This window comes from Prionailurus bengalensis, chromosome A2 (genome assembly GCF_016509475.1).
Source record: "Prionailurus bengalensis isolate Pbe53 chromosome A2, Fcat_Pben_1.1_paternal_pri, whole genome shotgun sequence".
Taxonomy (NCBI): Eukaryota; Metazoa; Chordata; class Mammalia; order Carnivora; family Felidae; genus Prionailurus; species Prionailurus bengalensis.
This window is the reverse complement of record NC_057348.1, coordinates 15,387,737-15,408,026: the sequence shown is the minus strand read 5'-3', so window position 1 is coordinate 15,408,026 and position 20,290 is coordinate 15,387,737. Positions and strand designations below refer to the sequence as shown.

General features: G+C 46.5%; 1 protein-coding gene across 1 annotated transcript in view; it reads right to left on the bottom strand.

The window, feature by feature from the left end:
• LARS2 (leucyl-tRNA synthetase 2, mitochondrial) overlaps positions 1–9,762 on the bottom strand; it is a 171,442-nt gene extending 161,680 nt beyond the window's left edge. The window contains 2 exon segments of the mRNA XM_043587211.1: positions 4,164–4,418; positions 9,631–9,762. Coding sequence (XP_043443146.1) covers positions 4,164–4,397 — 234 coding nt within the window. The 5' untranslated portion in view covers positions 4,398–4,418; positions 9,631–9,762.
• Positions 9,763–20,290: the final 10,528 nt, after the last annotated feature.

The window sequence follows — 20,290 nt, the reverse complement described above, 5'->3', positions numbered from 1 at the left end:
AAAAAAAAAAAGAAGAAGAAGGAAAGGAAAGCGACAGGTAATCCTCTCAGTGTAAACCAGTCCCTCAAAGGAGGTGCAAGGCCTTACTCCGTCACTGGGTGCAGAAACAGAAGCAAGCAAACTGTCCACTCCATTCAAATCACACTGCTTCTCACAATGGATTAGGTTTATTGCCTTTTCTTTGGGAATATTTAGGGACGTGGGAAAACAGCTATCACAGAGTTCTTGAGGATCTGAAAAATCAATAAGATCCTTGATATAAACCATTTCTCAGTTTTCCTTTTAAGTTTTTACATTAAGCCTATTTTTCTTCTATTATAACCACCTTGCCTTCATTTTAGTGATATTTATTTATTTTTATATTATGTTTATTTAACCCTCGATCTTGCCCCAAACATTTTCCACATACAGCTTCTCCCTGAGCGTCTCCTTTCTGGAAGTCTGTCCCACAAAGACTTAATTTATAGCAGAATTGAGCGATGCATTACATACCAACGAAGCCAAACCCCAAAACTGAGCTTACGGAAGGTATACAGAAAAGCAGTGCTCGCCAAAGTCTTTGATATTTGTGACTATTTTTGTTTATTGCAGAAAAGGTATCCAGCTTATTCAGTGACCCTGCCTTTCGCTGTTCTGTGTGAATTAAGTCATTTTCCTCCGTGATAATGAAACGAGCTCTCTATCCTCTGGGGATGGCAAGAAGGAATTATGGGAGCGTACGGTATAACTAAGCAGGAATATGATTGAAAGGGAAATTTTCGTAATTATATAAAAGTGTAAGAATGTAAGCCTGTAAAAGAAATTAAGATCGCAAGCAATGGGAAGAGGATGGTTTTTCTAAGTGGGACCTATTATTTTTGTCAGCTTCTGACGTCAGGACAAAGAGAACTTCTGCCTCTTTATAGATTAAGTTCCAGAGCTGTTGCTGAGCCCAGAGGGGGCGGACAGAAGGACCCGGGAGCCCTCGTTCTGGCCCTGGCCTCTCTGCTAGCCGTGAGACCTTGGGCAAATTCCTCTGCCTCTCTGGGCTCAGTTCGCACTCTGTGCATCAAAGGTGAGCCTGTTTTCTTACCCTCCAAAAAGTCCCCAGGGTTGTTTCAGGATTAAATGAGGTAATGAATGGAAAGATAGTGCCTGACATGGAGTAAAATCCTTATTAAGTGGAACTCCTTTTAATACTGAAGATCCCGACGATAATGGCAAGACATTCGTCTCCTAGACACTCACCTGGGGGTATTTCAAACATATCTTTTTTGATCTTTTTTAAAAAGTTTATTTATTTTCGAGAGATACAGAGAGAGAGAGAGTGCGCGCGTGCTCACGTGTGCAGGGGAGGGGCAGAGAGAGAGAGAGGGAGAGAGAGAATCTCAAGCAAGCTCCAAGTTGTCAGCACCCGGGCCTGACACGGGGCTCAAACCCACAAACTGTGAGATCATGACCTGAACCGAAACCAAGAGTCGGGTGTTTAACCGACTGAGCCACCCAGGTGTCCCTCAAATATATCTAAGACCAGAGTGAGGACAATTAAGCTTCAAAGTCCACTGACATCCAGGGGCGCCTAGTGGCTCAGTCGGTCAGGTGCCTGACTCTTGCTTTCAGCTCAGGTCATGATCTCACAGGTTCGTGAATTCGAGCCCCACATCGGGCTCTGCACTGGCAGTGCAGAGCCTGCTTGAGAGTCTCTCTCTCTCTCTCTCTCTCTCTCTCTCTCTCTCTCCCTCACTCTCTGCCCCTCCCTCCCTCCCTCTGTCTCTGTCTCTCTCAAAATAAATAAATAAACTTAAATCCACCAACATCCGGTTGCATTCTTTGTTCCCGACAGAGACACCACACATTTTTACCTTCTTGTGCCTTTTATTTATGTAACATTTCCGCTTGTAAAATGTGTTCGGCCACGTCTGCTCATCTGATTTTCAAAACAATTCTGAGAGATAAACAATGCGAAGAGTCTGAGGATCGAAGAGGTTACGGGACAAGGCCGCGAGCACGCGGAGGTCTCGAGGCCGAGCCCGTAACACTGCCCGGGTTCCAGAGCCCGGGTTCCAGATCGATCATACAGCACCTTCTCCACCTGCCCACTCCCCACCCAAACCCTGAAAGGGTGCCACCAGGGGATCACCCCCGATGTCCCTTCAGCTACTCCTGCAATTAGGGATACACAGTTTCTTGTGATCCACCTAATTTTTTTTTTTTAAACCACACAGTACTTTTTTTTTTTTAATTTTTTTTCAACGTTTTTTCATTTATTTTTGGGACAGAGAGAGACAGAGCATGAACGGGGAAGGGGCAGAGACAGAGGGAGACACAGAATCGGAAACAGGCTCCAGGCTCCGAACCGTCAGCCCAGAGCCCGACGCGGGGCCCGAACTCCCGGACCGCGAGATCGTGACCTGGCTGAAGTCGGACGCTTAACCGACTGCGCCACCCAGGCGCCCCAAAACCACACAGTACTTAAGAAGAAGGAGGCGCCACAAAATCAGTAAGCTCCAACTTTAAAACGTGTGGAAGCCACTAAAGGATAATCTAAACCAAAAAGAAAAGCGAATTTTACTCTCCTCGTTCAGAAGCGAACTGCTCCCTAGTTCGTTTCCAAGATACAATTAGGCACGTGAGTCTGGTCGTGTTGATGTGAAGGTTCTTCGCGTCCCGACGAGGCGGAAGTCGGGCTTTCACGGTACAATCACGCGTTATACTCAAACCTTTTTTATCGTTCCACTTGTTATCCACCACACCTCTCTCTAACCAACGCCCGAAACCATCCTTCGCTTTAACACAAATAACCCCCGGCATGTTTAACTACCCCCGGCATGTTTCATAGTGATCACGCTCACGGAAGGAATGAGTCTAAAAAGAGTGAGGATCAGGAGATGGGAAACAGCCAAGTCTAGTCAAGAGCACTTTGGCGCAGTTATATTTACTCACCTGCTTGCCTTTGGCCCCATCTCTTTAACTACATGTAGAAGGTTTGTATTGTTCGGTAACTATTACAAAGGGATGGTCACAATTTAAGAGTAAACGACCTTACGGCACTTGGCTCTGATCAGATTCACCATTTCATGTAACAAATGACATCTCCCATTTGTTATTTTGACCAGCAGCAAGAGGTGAGGGTTACCACGTCCAAGAGGAATCCCCGAGAGGCTGGACTCCTAGACAAGGAGCCAGCCTCCAACATGGCGCCCCCTGGAAACTGGCTACAACCAAACACTAGACCCAATTACTCAAGTACGGTGCTGCGCTGATACATCCTGGGCAGAAGCCAAGGATTCACTACCTCGCACATCTGTCACTGCAAGCCTGGGTCCCAGCCCCCCAGATCACACCAGAGAAGGGCTGGTACCTCCCAACCCATGATGGCTGGAGGCCAACATCATGCCAGGGGAGAGGAAGGTACTTCCCAGAATATGCAGATTAAACTTCCACAGGTGAGGGGCGCCTGGGGGGCTCAGTCGGTTAAGCATCCAACTTGGGCTCAGGTCATGACTGCACGGTCGGTGAGTTCGAGCATCACATCAGGCTCTGTGCCGACAGCTCGGAGCCTGGAGCCTGCTTCGGATTCTGTGTCTCCCTCTCTCTCTGCCCCTCCACTGCTTGTGTTCTGTCTCTCTGTTTCTCTCTCTCTCCCTCTCTCTCTCAAAACACATAAACATTAAAAGAAAATTTTTTTTAAAGAATGCTTCTCATATTTAAAAAAATAACAATAATAATAAATGTTTTAAATAAATTCTACAGGTGAGGGGTCCAGGGGTACTCCTGGAACCTCACAACTGACCCTGCTGGATCACCAGGTGCGCTGGCCCACAATGGACCATGAAGAACCTAACACCTGCTAGGGCCTCACTCTTGATGAGTCCCCCCCCCACAAATGCTGCTCCAGAATGCCCAGTGTGGTGCTGCCTGCATGCACCTTGTGTATAAGCACCACACAGAATGCCTTCTAAGCACTATCCTCGTCTGATCTCACTCAGCCCTCACAACCATCCTAGGAAGCAGGAGGACACTACTATTCAAACTGTCCCTGGTTGAGAAGAAACCTGAAGCACAGATTCAGCTGGTTCAAGGTCACACACTTAATACCTTATTTGAACTCGGGCGATCTGACTTCAGAATCCAAGTTCTTGGCTCCTCTTCTCTACCCCCTCAAAATCCCTCAGAATACTCACATCAGCTTCTGATATCTTGCAGGTTTCTTCTTTTATTCGTTTATGCCACCAATTCTCGACATCCTTCCTCGTCTGCAACGTGTACTCTTTCGTCCACGTCCCTGTGGCACTGTAAATACCTCTGGCACATCCCGGGATTACTCTCCTTCCTCTGCTGATGATATCTGGCCCACCATTTAGCTTGCTTTTCAGGAAACAGACATAGAAACCCAGTCTCCGCCAAGCAGAAGCCATTCTCCAGAAGGTGGGAAGGCCCTGAGAAAGGGGGCAGAAAGCTCTTTTAGGAACTGCCCAGAACTCTCTCCCGTTCAGCACAGCCCAGCATTCCCTGCACATTCACATGCTTTCAACTTAGGTTCTTGACGGTTTCCTTCCCTGAAAATGTCACATTAGAACTCCAACTGAGTTGGGCTGCCTGGGTGGCTCAGTCAGTTGAGCGTCTGACTTTGGCTTAGGTTATGATCTCACGGTTCGTGGGTTCGAGCCCCACACTGGGCTCGCTGCTACCAGCACAGAGCCCACTTCGGATCCTCTGTCCCTCTTTCTCTCTGTCCCTCTCCCACTCACACTGTCTCCCTCAAAAAAAATTAAATATTAAAAAAAGAAAAGAAAAGAAAAGAACGTCGACTGAGCTAAACACAACCTTTAAATGGAAAATATAACATGGTCAACATTCCCACCCCAAACATACAAAACTCCCACAGGAACGAATGGAGACTACCTCCTGGGCCAGCTCCTGCCACAGCCTCACAGGGTGCACAGGAGGCCAAGGAGCGCCCGCCTTCCTTTCCTTTAGGCCCAGCCCAGGGTCTGTCCAGCAGGCTTCCCATCCCATCACCCAGGCTTCAGAAGAGCTCCGAGCACATCTTGGCTTGGGCTTAGGCTCAAATGTCAGAAGGGATCTGAACACCCACCTTCTAGCTCCAGAGTCCAGAGACTTGCAGCTATTATTAACATTTTTCATATGTATTGTAAGTTATAGACACCCGTAAGCTGAGCCAAGAAATAACTATTATTTGTAAGAGTGCTTATTCAGTTAGTTCTTCATTCATTTACTAAATATTTATCGAGTACCACTAGGTCCACACACTGTTCTAGGCACGGGGGATACAACAGTGAACAAAACCCAACTCTCTTCTTCCATGGCACTTACATACTAGTAAAGAACAGCAGATAAGAGAAAAACAAGTAAATATACATGGATAATAGTGGTGAGTGCTGTGGTGTTTCTGGAATACAACCCACAGGCTGGGGTCCACCAGGACATCTGGCTGCAATTCAAAATTCAGCCGGAATGCTTCATTGGTCTCCTCCAAGGGGGTGAATTCCAAAAATGACTTCATGGAGGCATTTTCACGTTTTATCCCTAAGAGGTTGAGGTGACAGTTCGTCAAATATTGAAGATTTATGACTCAACAGCCTCACCTGCCTGCCTTCTTACATAACCATGCAAAAAAAGCGCCAGACTGAAGACACGAATGTAAAACCAGGAGAGAAATAAAGGAAGAACCTGACACTTGAAGCTGGTGTTAATTCTTTGATTCTCTCAACATTTTTTCCACAGTTACGAGCGTCTGGCCTGTTTTCACACAGGTACTGGGTCACGAGTGTTGCCAAGAGAGTCTATCATAGGCTTATACAAGTGGGTTTCACATCCCCATAAAATGGCATCCCAGTGTTGGCATTTTACAAGATGGTCTGCCAAAGCTCTTGACAGACCAAGTCTCACCGTATTTAATACCTCTTGCTTCCTTGGGGGTCGAAGCAGAAAGACAACAAAAACAAAACAAAACCTATCCACTGGGCTTGGCTATTCTAAAATACGTAGATGTGACTAGAGATATTAGGGTGAACTGTATGAACGTGGTTGAGTATCAGCAACTCCATATGACCGACCTAATATAGAGACGCTTTGTACAGTTAGGGTAACTGCATTTATTTTTAGGGGTTGGGTTTCTACATAATTAGAAGTATCCACAGGAGTCATGGATTTTACGGCTCCCTTGCTAAGGTATCATTTCCATATCTTTAACAAGCCGAAGACTTCCCAATCAGCAGAAGGCATAGATAGACGCCTGCCATTTCTCTCCTGGACTGCATTCCCTAACAACTCATAACGAAAGGGTTCTGGACTATTCTCCCCAACAGAAACAAGGGGAAACAACAAAACTATAAAAATACAAATGAATCTGGAGCGGCTGGGTGGCTCAGTCGGTTAAGGGTCTGACTCTTGATTTTGACTCAGGTCATGATCTCACGGTTTTCATGGGATCGAGCCCCGTGTCCAGCTCCATGATCACAGCACAGAGCCTGCTCAGGATTCTCTCTCTCCCTCTCCCTGCCCCTCCCACTCCCAAAATGAATAAGTAAACACTACAAAAATACAAATTAACCGGAACCGCAGTCTCACAAGTTTTTGGTTTCAATGCTTGTTAGCCATCGTGAGAAATGAAATCCCAAAGAGAGAAGACAGATCACCCATATGAGCCATATGAAGGGAGGTCATTCTTTCACCGAAAATTCTAATCCTGTCTCTGTAACTTACTCATCATACACCAATCATAAACAACACATACAACACTCCCTGTCTACCCAATGAGAATAAGCTTTCTAAATATGTTTACAGGGGCGCCTGGGTGGCTCAGTCAGTTAAGCGTTCGACTTCAGCTCAGGTCGTGATCTCATGGTTCGTGAGTTCGAGCCCCACGTCAGGCTCTGTGCTGACACCTCAGAGCCTGGAGCCTGCTTCAGATTCTGTGTCTCGCTCGCTCTCTGCCCCTTCACACTCTCTTTCTCTCTCTCAAGAATAAATAAACATAAAAAAAATTTAAATATGTTTACATAACACATGGCTCACTGACAACCTCTTCTATACATAAATCGGTGGTATAGACTAGAGAATCCTGAAACTGATCTGGGCATTTAAAGAACTTAAAGTTCATAAGGAAAAAAGCACAAGTCGATTAGAACTTGGAGCCCCATCTCAAAACCACAAACCAGTGTAAATCCCATAAAGATTAAAGAACTTTTTTAAGTATCATAAAACAAGACAAAAATATAGATGAGTATCTAACACATCTTTACAAGGTGCAGGATGTTCTGTCCTGAGGACGAAAGCAATGGAAGAACTCACAAAAACGTTAATAAATCTGACTCTAAAAATGTGCAATGTCAGTATCTCAAAAACACTGTGAATAAAAGTAGAAATCAAGCAATGAGCTGACGCAAAATCTTTGCCAAAACGGCAGTAACAAATGGTTATCCTACTCTATGAAGAGTTTACGTATGAAAAGAGAAACATTCAAAACCTAATTTAAAAAAATGGGCAAAGGAAAAACAGAAAGAGATGTAAATGTCTAATAAACATATGAGAAAGTTCAACTTTAGAACGAATCATAAAATGCAAATGAAAACAGCAAGAAAATATTTTTGCTTAACAGCCTGGCAAAAAACCTGCTAAATGAAAAATGGGCATTTCTATACGGTGCTGCTGAAAATATAAACCGATTCCACCTCTCTGGGGAGCACGCGCGGTAATAACGCACTAAGACTCTTTCAGAAAAGTTCACGCCCCAAGTTAGGGGAATCCCCTAGACTCAGGGGGACATAGCATACAGTATACTCAGGGCTATGATATGGATAAAATAAAGGAAATTTTCTACTTTTAATGTTTGTGGGCCCTGCTCCTGGGCTCCCGGGGAAAGCTATACTCTAACATATACCAAGGTCAAAGTGATTCCGCGAAACCTCAAAGTATGGGCTCTATTTCTGCCTGAGCACACATCGCACATCTGCTTTATTTAAGAAATAACCAGGGGCGCCTGGGTGGCGCAGTCGGTTAAGCGTCCAACTTCAGCCAGGTCATGATCTCGCGGTCCATGAGTTCGAGCCCCGCGTCAGGCTCTGGGCTGATGGCTCAGAGCCTGGAGCCTGTTTCCGATTCTGTGTCTCCCTCTCTCTCTGCCCCTCCCCCGCTCATGCTCTGTCTCTCTCTGTCCCAAAAATAAATAAACATTGAAAAAAAAAAAAAAAAGAAAGAACCAAAAGGAGCATTCCAAACATAAGGAGAACTTCCCTGGTTCCCATAAGATTAAAGTTATACAGCCCTGCATTTGCTAGAGGCGTAAGATAAGTTCTGCAACTTTCTAACATGTTCTTTGTCTAAGGATTTGTAACTTTTTATGTAAAAAAAAAGAAAAAAGTATATAACCCAATACCAAATGTTCCTTGCTAGAGCTTATATAACCCTACACCAAATGTTCCTTCACAGGAGCACTCTCTTTGTGAAGCTTGTGTGTGCCAGCAGCTGTCCTAACTTGGCCTTGAATAAAACTCACTTCCTTTCTTTCAGAAATTCTAAAACGTTGGTTCAATTTGCCTTGACAATATACTACAGAACTTCCCGGAGCTCAGCAGGCCCTGCTCTCCGCCGCTCCACCACCAAAGTCCTAAAAAGGGCACTGCCTCTTCCTGACAAGGTGCGGCCGTTTCATTAGAGGACTATGTTCAGTCCGTCAATGTGAAAGGTGTGGCTCACGCCTTGTATGTTCAATCAACTTGGCCTTTTCTTCCTTAGCTCTGTTTCATCCAGTTCCTTGCCTCGATGCTTGGAATCCTGTCTCTTCTTCCACACCCTTCCAAAATAACAATCCCCACTCCTCTGCTCCTCTTTAGAGTCGGTCCTGACCTCATCCTCACTTGGGGCATTTACGGCTGTTTTCTGAGAATGATGGAGGCACCAACAGATGGTCAGAGGAAAAGCCTGAGAACTGGACCCAAAACGACAATCACATATGGCCAGAGAAACCTAAGGGAAGAGCAGTACAAGCAAAGAACAGAACACATGGAAGAAGGGCAGGAGGGTATCTGTGTGCACCCCCCCCCCCCAAAATGTGCAAAATTAGACCAGGGAAAGTGCATCTTAAAGAAAACAAATTTTGTGACCAAAAATACCGATTGTGGCTTCTGCAAGGACCCATTCCCTGTGGGGCCTCGGGCAAATTATCTTCTGTCGGGAATCTCATCTTCTAAGATAAGGAGGAAGACCCACAAGATCTCTGAGAACCTCCGAGCCTCAACATGCAGGGACAATAACCTCTGGGCCACGGAGATGTACCGGATGGCTTTTAGCTGAGTCCAAATCCCCAGGCCAGGAAGCAAAGATCCAGAGATGAATCGGGGCAGGGGAGCAGTAGCAAGGGAACTTGAGTACAAATCTACGTGTACACGTGTATTCATCTGGGAATGGGATAGGGTCCAGAGCTATCATCAGGGTCCATGGCTCAAAGAGTCTGAAGGCCGGGATCTCGGAGACTTACCCAGATCAGAAATTGCACGGCTCCAGAACCACCTAACCCAGCCCGCACCTTCCCTTGCTGCCCCTAGCAAGTCGGAACCTCCAGATCCGAGGGCAGAGACCTCCTCGCCCGAGGTGTCTCGTCCCGCTGAGCCCGGGGCTGGACTTTACCTGCTCACAGGCTCTGGCCTGCGGCTCCTCACGCCTCAATTCCCACCTTTAAGCGAACACGGGCCGGCCAGTCACCATGGGCGCCGCCATGTTGGCAGAACAACAACTTTATCGGTAGCGGCCGGCGCAGACACAGACAGGCGGGGGCGGAGCCGGGGGGAAGCGGAGCGGGGCCGGGGCCGAACTCCCGGCAGCCCGTGGGGCGGAGGCGTCGGCGCCGGCGGCCTCGGGCTCCGCCCCCCCGCTCCCGGGCACCGCCTCCTGACTCCAAGCCCCGCCCTCCAGCTCAGTAGTGCACCCCGTCTCTGGCGTCACCAAAACCAGATTCCGGGGGCTCAGATTACTCCAGTTGCTGCAGAGGAGTGAGGGACATCAGCTTAGTGGCCCCAGAATAAACTGGATGGCAGGTGGTGTAAAGAGCACTGGGAGAGTTCTGATGCCAGGGTTTGAATCCCAGCTTAGCTAAAATTGCCCGCTGGGCTTGGGTAGGTCGTTTGACCTCTTGATCCTTAAATGGTGGTTAAAGAGCTTTCCCCACCATATTCCGTGACTTTATAGCCCTGGGAAGGGAATTATCTGACCGTGATTAGGGCATAGGTGAGCTGGGAGTCAGGAAGGCAGGATTCCTGACCAACCACTTTCCTTGAAGAGTTTTCTGTACCCCCAACCCAACCTCCCCCCCACCCCCCACCCGCAAGTGTTTCTTGCTACAAAGATGAATCCACGAATGAATTGTAAAGGACCAGTGGTGTTAACATATGATTTTTAAAAGGGTAAAACCCACATAAAGGAGATTTTTGAAAACCGTATAGATGTGGGCAATCAGGAATACTGAAATGAGTTTGGTAATCGCGCAAAACTGGTGGTTATCCCACAGGACAAAAAAAAAAAAGTAATGTTTTGAGAACCATCTTTTTCTACAGGGCTGAAATCAAGTGCACCTCTTTCAAACAAGATTCAGCCCATTACTATCCATAATGGATAGTAATTCTACATTTTAACTTCTACTCTTACAGAGCTGAGCAACAGAGGACCAGCAAAGGTACATATTCTATATATACCCCCCAGACCAGCACTCCAGCCAAGGGATTCACAGGAATCTCTTCTGCCCATTTCCAAGTCTTTAGCAACGTTTCCTGACAGTTCAAAATCCAAATACTTTGCTATTCCAAGTGTGGTCTCCAGACTAGCCTCGCCTTAGAACTTGCCAGAAATGTCAAATCTCAGGTTGCACCCAAATCTGCTGCATTTTAACAAGATCCCCCAGGGGATTTTTAGGCACATTGAAGTTTGAGACTCACTGCCTTAGAATGTGAGAGTTAGAAAGGATCTGGAGAACTCTCTAGACCAGCCTGCTCACTTTACAGATGAATCCACTGAGACCCTGCAGAACTGACAGTCTAGCTCAAGGTCATAAGCAAGTTAGTAGAAGGTTTGCTATTCACCCCTGGATCTCTAGCCTGCCAGAATAGTGCCCTTCCCACGTTGCAGAATGGAAGGTCATTAGGAGTTTGGACAGCTTCCAGTCCAAAGATTAGGACACTGAGGCCCAGGGATTGGATACAGCTTGCCTGCCTAAAGCCACACAGCCAGTTGACGACAGAGCCAGGATTCCAATCCAAATCTCCTGATCTCTCTACCCCTGATAGTAGATGCTTAATTTAAACTGATACCATGGAAGCGTTGACTCTCACATTAACATGCCACACTTAAAGCAATTTAGCCTTCAGGTAGGTCATGATGTATCCATATGTAACCAGAGTGTCCTTTCTCTAATTTACCCAAAATGCTAAATTCTAAGTAGCCTCCACCCTTATGTTGGTTCAAAATCTCTCTTTCCTCTTATGAATTAAAGTGAACATTGACATTTCTAGGAGATTATTTCAAATAGAATTTTTCTAAAAGTCATTTGCTTTACTGGAAAGTTGCTATTTTTACATCAAAGAAGACAGTAACATGAAAGTAAATCCCTTTTGCTCTTAAAGAGCTTGCTGCAAAGATACATTATTAAATGAAAGAGACAACTTGCTGGGCTGTGTAGAAAGTTACCCCACTTTTTATTTTTTAAAGAGGAAAGGAAATAAAAGAAATACATTTGTTAGTATACGCATGGAAAGAAATCTAGAAAAATATGTCGTAAACTATTTCCTGTGATGATCTCTAGGGACAGGGCGGTTCTATGGGCCTTCCTTCTTATGATAGATTTCTGTGTTCCTTTTGCATTTTCTATTTGCTTGTGTGGGAGGCTGAATAATGACTCCCAAAGATATCTAGGTCCTAATCCCCGGAACCTAGGAATGTCACCTTATATGGCAAAAGAGACTTTGCAGATGTGATTAAATTAAGAGTCTTGAGATGAAAAAGATTATCATGGATTATCCTGGGGAGCCCTAAATGCCATCACAGGTGTGCTTATAAGAGAGAGGCAGAGGGAAGTTTGTGACAGAAGAGGAGATGTGAGCACTGAAACAGAATATAGATTCTCCCATAGGATTCAGCAACTGTGTTTCTGGGCAGATACCCCCAAAGAATTGAAAGCAGGGTCTTAAAGAGATCATTGTACATCCATGGTCATAGAGGCATTAGTCACAGTAGCCAAAAGGTGGAAGCAACCCAAGTGTTTTTGAGTGACGAATGGACGAGATAAAATGTGATATATACATACAGTGGAATATTATTCAGCCTGGAAAAGGAAGCAGATTCTGACACCTGCTACAATATGTTTGAACTTTGAAGACATTACGCTAAATGAAGCAAGCCACTTAAGGACACATAAGAAATAAATCACAGAAGGACAAGTGTTACATGATTCCATATATGCTATGATACCGTATGAGGTGCCTAGAGTAGTAAAATTCAGAGACAGAAAGTAGTGGTTGCCAGCTGCTGAGGGTAGGGAAATGGAGAGTTTCTATTTAATGGGTACAAAGTTTCAGTTTGGGAAGATGAAAAAGTCCCAGAAGGATGGATGGTGGTAAATAGTTACGTAACAACATGAATGAACTGAATGCCACTGATCCGGACACTTAAAAATGCTTCCAATGGTATGTTTTATGAATATTTTACCAGAACGAAAAAGAAAAAGAAAACAGATCCTCTCCCAGAACCTCCAGAGGGAGTGCTTCCCTGCTGACAACTTGACTTTGACCCAGTGAAACTGATGTTCAAGCCACCAAGTTTGTGGTGATCAGTTACAGCAGCCAGAGGGAGCTTCGTAGTTCAGCTTCTGTGACTTCGTACGCAGAAAAAAATCAAGATCTTTTGTTAAATAAAGAGATCTGAGCTCCATCAGCGAAGCCTCCCTTCTGTACCCTCTGTTCATTTCCTTGCCCCCCCCCCCCACCTTGTTCTGCCTTCTCTTTGTCTAATACAAAAGCTTGCGTGTCAGGAATTTCCAGGAAGGGGAGTCTCCATTTCTCTGACCATTTCTTCCCCTTGGTGTAAAAACAAGACTATTCCTCTATCTTACCTCACGAGGTAAGGCAAATTTACTAGAAATGACCTAGAAGTGCAGGAGTCATAAATAATTCCGGCTTGACATTTATTTCCACGCTTTTGTGACCTTTCCAAAAATAAATCGCTGGGACAGCCGTGTAAATTCTTCCCTGAGCTGTCACATGGCAGACATTGATTCAGGTCTTCTGGGAATGGCTTTCGGTCATCCATTATGGAGATTAAAGCAAACCCCAAGATTCTTGCTACTATAGGGATCGTTTTTTGGTAAAGAAAAAAAAATGCTCCAGCCCTGATAATTAAATCACTTACGGTGTAGATAGATAGGCTTCTCACCTACACTTCCCCGTGGCATCTGTTCCTCCCTCTTTGCTGATCGTGGCTCCTGGACATCCCTCGAGAAAACCATCCCTTGCCCCAATTCTGAGCCATTTAGTCTTGTGGGCTTGACCTCTCATCCCTCAGGTCTGAGGTCTGGCTTAATCCAATCTGTTCATTCCGTCCCCTGACCATGGAGACAGTTCAGGCGCGCACTTGACCTAAGCCAGAGTTCTCAGAGGGCAGCACAGAAGCCTTCTGCTGGGAACACTAGAACCTGGATTCTCTTTCTTGCTGTGTGGGAATAAAAACCTTAGGAGCTGCCTCAACCGTTCCAGAAGCACACAAGGAGAGCCTGCTAAGACTGGAGGCGGAGAGGTAACGGGTCCTGTTGCCACAGAAGGATCTGCCGGATCCAGCCCTGCCCGAGGCTCGCTCACCTTTCAACTTCCCATGCACGGGAGCCTGGGAGGCCCTTCGTCGTTCATGCCCATTCAACTGGGGTTTTCTATTTATCGTAACAGAAAGTATCCTGCGATACCCACCTACCCAGCTGACAAGGACATGGCCCATTCTCCTTCCCTCCACATGGAATCGGTCTCCAGGTTTTGTTACCTTTGCCCTCAGGTAGATTTCCCCAGCCCTCCGCTTTTGCCCGGCACAACCCCCAGAGGAAGCTCCCCTCCCCTTTCACCTGGACCATTGCAATAGTCTCTTTACCATGTCCTATTTATCTATCTGCCACTGTGGACAGCACACAGTGGGTATTCAGTACATGTCTTTTCAATGCAATCTTTTTTAAATTTAAAAAAATATATATTTACTTACTTAGAGAGAGAGAGAGAGGGTGAGCATGCAAGCATAGGAGGGGCAGAGAGAGGGAGAGAGAGAATCCCAAGGAGGCTCCACACCGTCAGTGCAGAGCCTGACATGGGGCTCAATCACACAAATCATGAGATCATGACCTGAGCCCAAATCAAGAGTGAGACACTCAACCGACTGAGCCACTCAGGCACTCCTTAAATGCAATCTTTTAAAATTGGCAAGTACATGGAGGCACCCAGGTGGCTCAGTTGGTTAAGCCTCCGACTTCAGCTCAGGTCATGATCTCACACCCCCGTGAGTTCCAGCCCCACGTCGGGTTCTGTGCTGACAGCTCAGAGCCTGGAGCCCGCTTCAGATTCTGTGTCTCCTTCTCTCTGCCCCTCCCCTGCTCATGCTCCGTCTCTCTCTGTCTCAAAAATAAATAAAAACATTAAGAATTTCTTTTTTTTAATTGGCAAGTACAGGGGCGCCTGGGTGGCTCAGTCAGTTGAACGTCCAACTTCAGCTCAGGTCATTATCTCATGGTTCGTGAGTTCGAGCCCCACATGGGGCTCTGTGCTGACAGTGTGGAGCCTGCTTGGGATTCTCTCTCTCTCTCTCTCTCTCTCTCTCTCTCTCTGCCCTTCCTTGCTCTAGCTCTCTCTCTCTCAAAAATAAATAAACTTGAAAAAAATAACAAAATCTCCCTAAAATCTATGTGTAACCCCCAAAATCAGTACTCACGGTACTTTTGTGTTATTCACAGACATACTCAGAGGTGTGAAAAATTTGAGTGCCCCCTCCCAATCCCATGCACGTTCCCAGCTGAGGCGGAACAAGGTGACAATCTACCTCCCTGCTTCAGCTCTTGTCCTATACACAGGGCCCTTTTCCCAGGATGTTACGTGCCATGATTTTTGCATTTTTGTGCTCTTCGCTGGTGAGTTCACTGTCTCCAATGGCTCTGGACAGTAAGTGCTAAGGTGCTGGCTAGTGGCCCCGAGCACAATAAAGCTGGGATGTGTGTCTCATGGACAAAGTACGTGTGTGAGGCAGCTTTCCTTTGGCCCGAATTACAGGGCTGTGGGCCGGGAGTTCAGCGCCAATGAATCAACAACGTATATGAAACAAGGTGTCACTAAGCAGAAACCCACACACGAGAAATTGATCAGCTGACAAAAACTCAAGGACCAGAGGCTTTCAGGAACCTAACCCTGTATCTTCCTTAGGAGCAAAACTTCAGTCTTGGCCCATACAGTGCTCGGGTGACTTTTTATTTTTTTTTTTAATTTTTTTTTCCAACGTTTATTTATTTTTGGGACAGAGAGAGACAGAGCATGAACGGGGGAGGGGCAGAGAGAGAGAGGGAGACACAGAATCGGAAACAGGCTCCAGGCTCTGAGCCATAAGCCCAGAGCCCGACGCGGGGCTCGAACTCCCGGACCGCGAGATCGTGACCTGGCTGAAGTCGGACGCTTGACCGACTGCGCCACCCAGGCGCCCCTCGGGTGACTTCTTAGAACAAAATTGCCGTGAACGACATGAGTCCACCGTAGATGGAGAGCAAACGGGAGCGGCCCGGCCTTTGTGACGTCATAGTGAGTGGCCAAGAGCACGTGCCGGGGGGCGGAGACAGCCCGGCTTTGAAGCTCAGCCCTGCGCTGCTTTCAAGATGAAGGATCGTGGGGAGCTCCTCAGCCCCCCTGAGCCTCAGCTGCTCAGTCTGTAAAATGAGCATTATTGTGCCCACCTGTTAGGTTGCTCGGAGGATGAAAAATCTTTTAATGAGATTATTATGTAAAGTGCTTTGCCAAGTTCCACACAGAGTATACAATCAACAAATGGCATTTGTTACTTTTATTGACTGTAAGGAGTTGGTCTATGCACACTGCTAAGTGCCCAGATGGTACAGGAAAGAAATAGATCTCCTGTCTATTACGGGCCCCCTTCAGGCGAGGAGGAAGTGGCATGGGATGCGTGTGCATCGGTGATATTGCCACCAGAGAGCAAGCTCCTTGAGGACCGGAACTGAATCTTTAAAAAAAAAACAAAAATTGTTTTTGTTTTATTTATTGGAGAGAGAGAGACAGAGTAGGAGTGGAGGAGGAGCAGAGAGGGAGACACAGAATCCGAAGCAGGCTCCGGGCTCCGAGCTGTCAGCGCAGAGCCCGAGGCGGGGCTCGAACTCGTGAACTGTGAGATCGCGACCTGAACCGACGTCAGGAGCTTATCCGACTGAGGCACCCAGGCACCCCAGGACCGGAACTGAAGCTTGCGCACACCCTCAGTGACACCTTGCCAAAGGAATAAGCTCAGGAGGGAGGCAGATCCGGGGTAGAATCGTAGTGTAGTCACTCGCTGGCTGTGCGACCTTGGACAGATCCCCTACCCTTGCTTTCCCCGCCTTCAACAATAATGGCATTGGCTTTGCCCAGATGGTGTCACTATTAAGTACAACAACCCACGTAAAATGCCTCCCTTGGTGCCTGGCACATGGGGCTTTGGGTAAATGTTTTAGTTTCCTGGCCCTGCTGAGGCCAGCCGGCTTCCTTGATTATATCTCAGCTCATCCAATGACCCCTCACACCCTTGTCCTTGGCTCTAAATTCCCACTTTTCCTTGTTATAGTCACAGCTGAGCCTAGTCCCCCATCTGTACTGCAAAACCCCATTGCAGCGGTCCCTACATCTCTCACCAAAGTCCCCCTCATCATTTTAACAAGTGTCATGGATAATTCTTTAACAGTTCTTGCTGAGCTGAATGAAAGTCAAACGTAGCATTGAGGGGCCAAAGAACTCATGATAACCTTTCCAGAACCAGCGTCAGAGAGGTCAGGAACTAAGAAACTGAGAAAATAGGAAACTAGGAAACTAAGATCCGATGTCTTTCCGAAGGTTGCCACAAAGCAGTCTTGACCTTGAGGGGCCTGGAGTAAAATCAACATTTTCGATGTTGATTTAAATGATATTAAATGATTAAATGATATTAAAAAGCACCCATTTTGGTCATCCCTTCCAGGGTACAGAGTCTGCTGAAAGTGACCTCTTTTGTTGACTTTTTAAATGTGGGGTTTCCCCCCATCAAAAAAGTGCCATTTATAATAGTGCTTGTGTGTTCATGAGAAAACCCATTTGGAGTGACTCACGCCACAATTATACTTGGACACAGAAGCGGACCTTGGGATTAAGTTTTTAATCTGTTCATTACAGGGGAGACAAAGAATCCTTTCTGTTGCTGCAAATCTTCTTAGGCCTTGTGATTGCTTCTAGAAAAAGATAATCCTATTTGAAGAAATACTGAATGTATAAAACAGTACAGATGGTCCCTGACATACGATGGTTCTACTTATGATTTTTTGACTTGACAATGGTGAGAAAGCGATATGCATTCAGTAGAAAGTGTACTTTGAATTTTGAATGTTGATATTTTCCCGGGCTAGTGCTGTGCAGTCTGGTCCTCTCACAGGATGCCCGGCAGGTGCAGTGACCACAGCTCCCAGTCAGTCCCGAGGTCATGAGGGTGAACAACCACCACACTGACAAGCATCCTGCACCCCTACAACCTTCCCGTTTTTCACTTTTGGGACAGTATTCAATAAATCACATGAGCTATTTAGCACTATATTATCAAGTGGACTGTAGGCTCATGTAAGTGTTCTGAGCATGTTTAAATTCGGCCAGCCTAAGCTGTGATGTTCAGTGGGTTAGGTGTGCTACGTGCATTTCTGACTTGGGGCTCCCGGGTGGCTCAGTTGGTCAGGCATCCGACTTCGGCTCAGGTCATGATCTCACAGATCGTGGGTTGGAGCCCCATGCAGAGCCTGGAGCCTGCTTCAAATTTTGTGTGTCTCTCTCTCCCTGCCCCTCCCCTACTTGTGCTTTTGCGCGCGCTCTCAAAAATAAATAAACATTCGGGGCGCCTGGGTGGCTCAGTCGGTTGAGCGTCCGACTTCAGCTCAGGTCACAATCTCACGGTTCATGAGTTCGAGCCCCGCGTCAGGCTCTGGGCTGATGGCTCAGAGCCTGGAGCCTGTTTCCGATTCTGTGTCTCCCTCTTGCTCTTCCCCTCCCCCGTTCATGCTCTGTCTCTCTCTGTCTCAAAAATAAATAAACATTAAAAAAATTAAAAAAAATAAACATTGAAAAATATTCTAAAAAATAAATAAATGCGTTTTTCGACTTACAACATTTTCAACATGTGATGGGTTTCTTGAGACATAACCCCATAGTAAGTCCAGGAAGATCTGTATTGAATTTAATTTGCCTGGAATATACTCGAATTCGTTATTGCTGGTCTAAGAGTGGGCTATAGGGGACATGGATTTATTTGCAAATGCATGAAATGTATCTTGCCCATCTTCTGGTGGTTTCTGCAATTTTAATCAATAAATGTTAATAAGCTCTTATAGCACCTACACCTCTGGCTTCAATTTGGCCTTTAGTCATACCATCTTTTGGCATCTCTTGCATTCTTGTACAATTAACTAGCCCTTGAATTTATGTGCCTATGTCTTTTCCTCCCAAGTAGACAATAAATTAACTAAGCCAACAATCATACTCCTCTGATCGTTGATCATCAGTATAGTTTTATATACAGAGAACACAAGTTGTGTGTTACTCCCTAAGGTCCAGCTTAGTGTTTTACAGCCCAAGTTACACAGCAGACAAATAAGAGACAGCATAGGCCTCAGTTTCCCACTCTGCCCAATTTACGGGGTGTACAGATCTTGTACGTAAAGAATTAACAAGTGCTGCGCACACGCAGGGAGCCCGGGGACTGGTGGGCTGATATTAATGGTAACAATAATGCAGTTGCCCCTCAATGTCCTGCAGTGGCTAGCAGGATTTGTTGACAGGTCCTTCATCTGAAGTGGCTTCCCAATGGCTGCTGACAAACACACCCCAAGTAGAGAGAGTGGCAAACATATCTATCCTTTTCCTACTAGTCACCTTTCAGACCAAGCAGAATATGTGTCTGAGAAGGACCTAGAGTCCCTCCTTTCTAGCACCCTCTCTCCTCCCTCCTCATTCCATGTAGACTTTTTTTTACCCTTCGTGACCCTCCACCCACCCACAGAGTTTCTAAATCTACACGACAAACCACCCTTTCTCTCCCTAAGACTGACTGCCTTTTGTGGCAGAGTTTCATGTTCTTCTACTGAATGACCTCTCTCCTAGCAGGGTGGAAGATAAGAATGCTGGAGGGAGATGAGGGACTGAAAATCCCGTTTGGCAAAACAACAACAACAAAATCACCACCACCATAAGCATCACCATCAGCACCATCATCCATCACCCATCAGCGTCACCATTACCATCAGCATCGACATCACCATCGGCCACCCGTCACCACACCATCACCATGATCATCATCAATGAGCATCACCATCACCATCACCAGCAGCAGCAGCATCTGAATTCTCTACCTGGAGCCCAGGGGGAAAGGAGGGCAGGGGGAAAGAAAGAGAAGCTCAGCCATGTTCAAGTGCTTGACAAGAGGCACAGAAGGAAGAGGAGAAGCAGAAGAAGACCAGAAGGAGAAAGAGGAGGAGAAGACTGAGAAGGAGAAGAATGTAGAAGAGGAAGAGCGAGTGGTCTTGGGATGCGGCAGGCAATGAGATATTTATTATCCCTGGCCCTCAGCCTCACGTAGGGAAATGCCGTTCTCTTGGGCACAAAGGGTTGAAAAGACAGGATGACCACCAAGATGTGGTTTATCAGCCAACTGGACTGTTCTGTAGCTGTTTAAATCTTGACCACCCTGGCCCCAGAAAGAGGAGGAGGATGCTAAGAGCTCTCAATTACAGGATCCTTGTTACTGGCCTGGTACTGCACCAAGCTGGGTGGCCGAAAGCAAGCCATTTCACCTCTCTAATCTCCAGCTTTTTCATCTGTCAAGGGGGACAGGTGTGTGGCACCTTCCTCACAGGTCTGTTGTAAGGACTGAACGAGAGAATGCATGGAAAGCCGTTGGCACAATGTAATGGCAGCCCTTAGTACTGTATGTGAGGCTGCCCCTCCCAGGAGCTCAGGGCGGGGCAGGCAAGGCAACGTGGCCAGTGTGTAGATCCAGTAAAGGTGTAGGC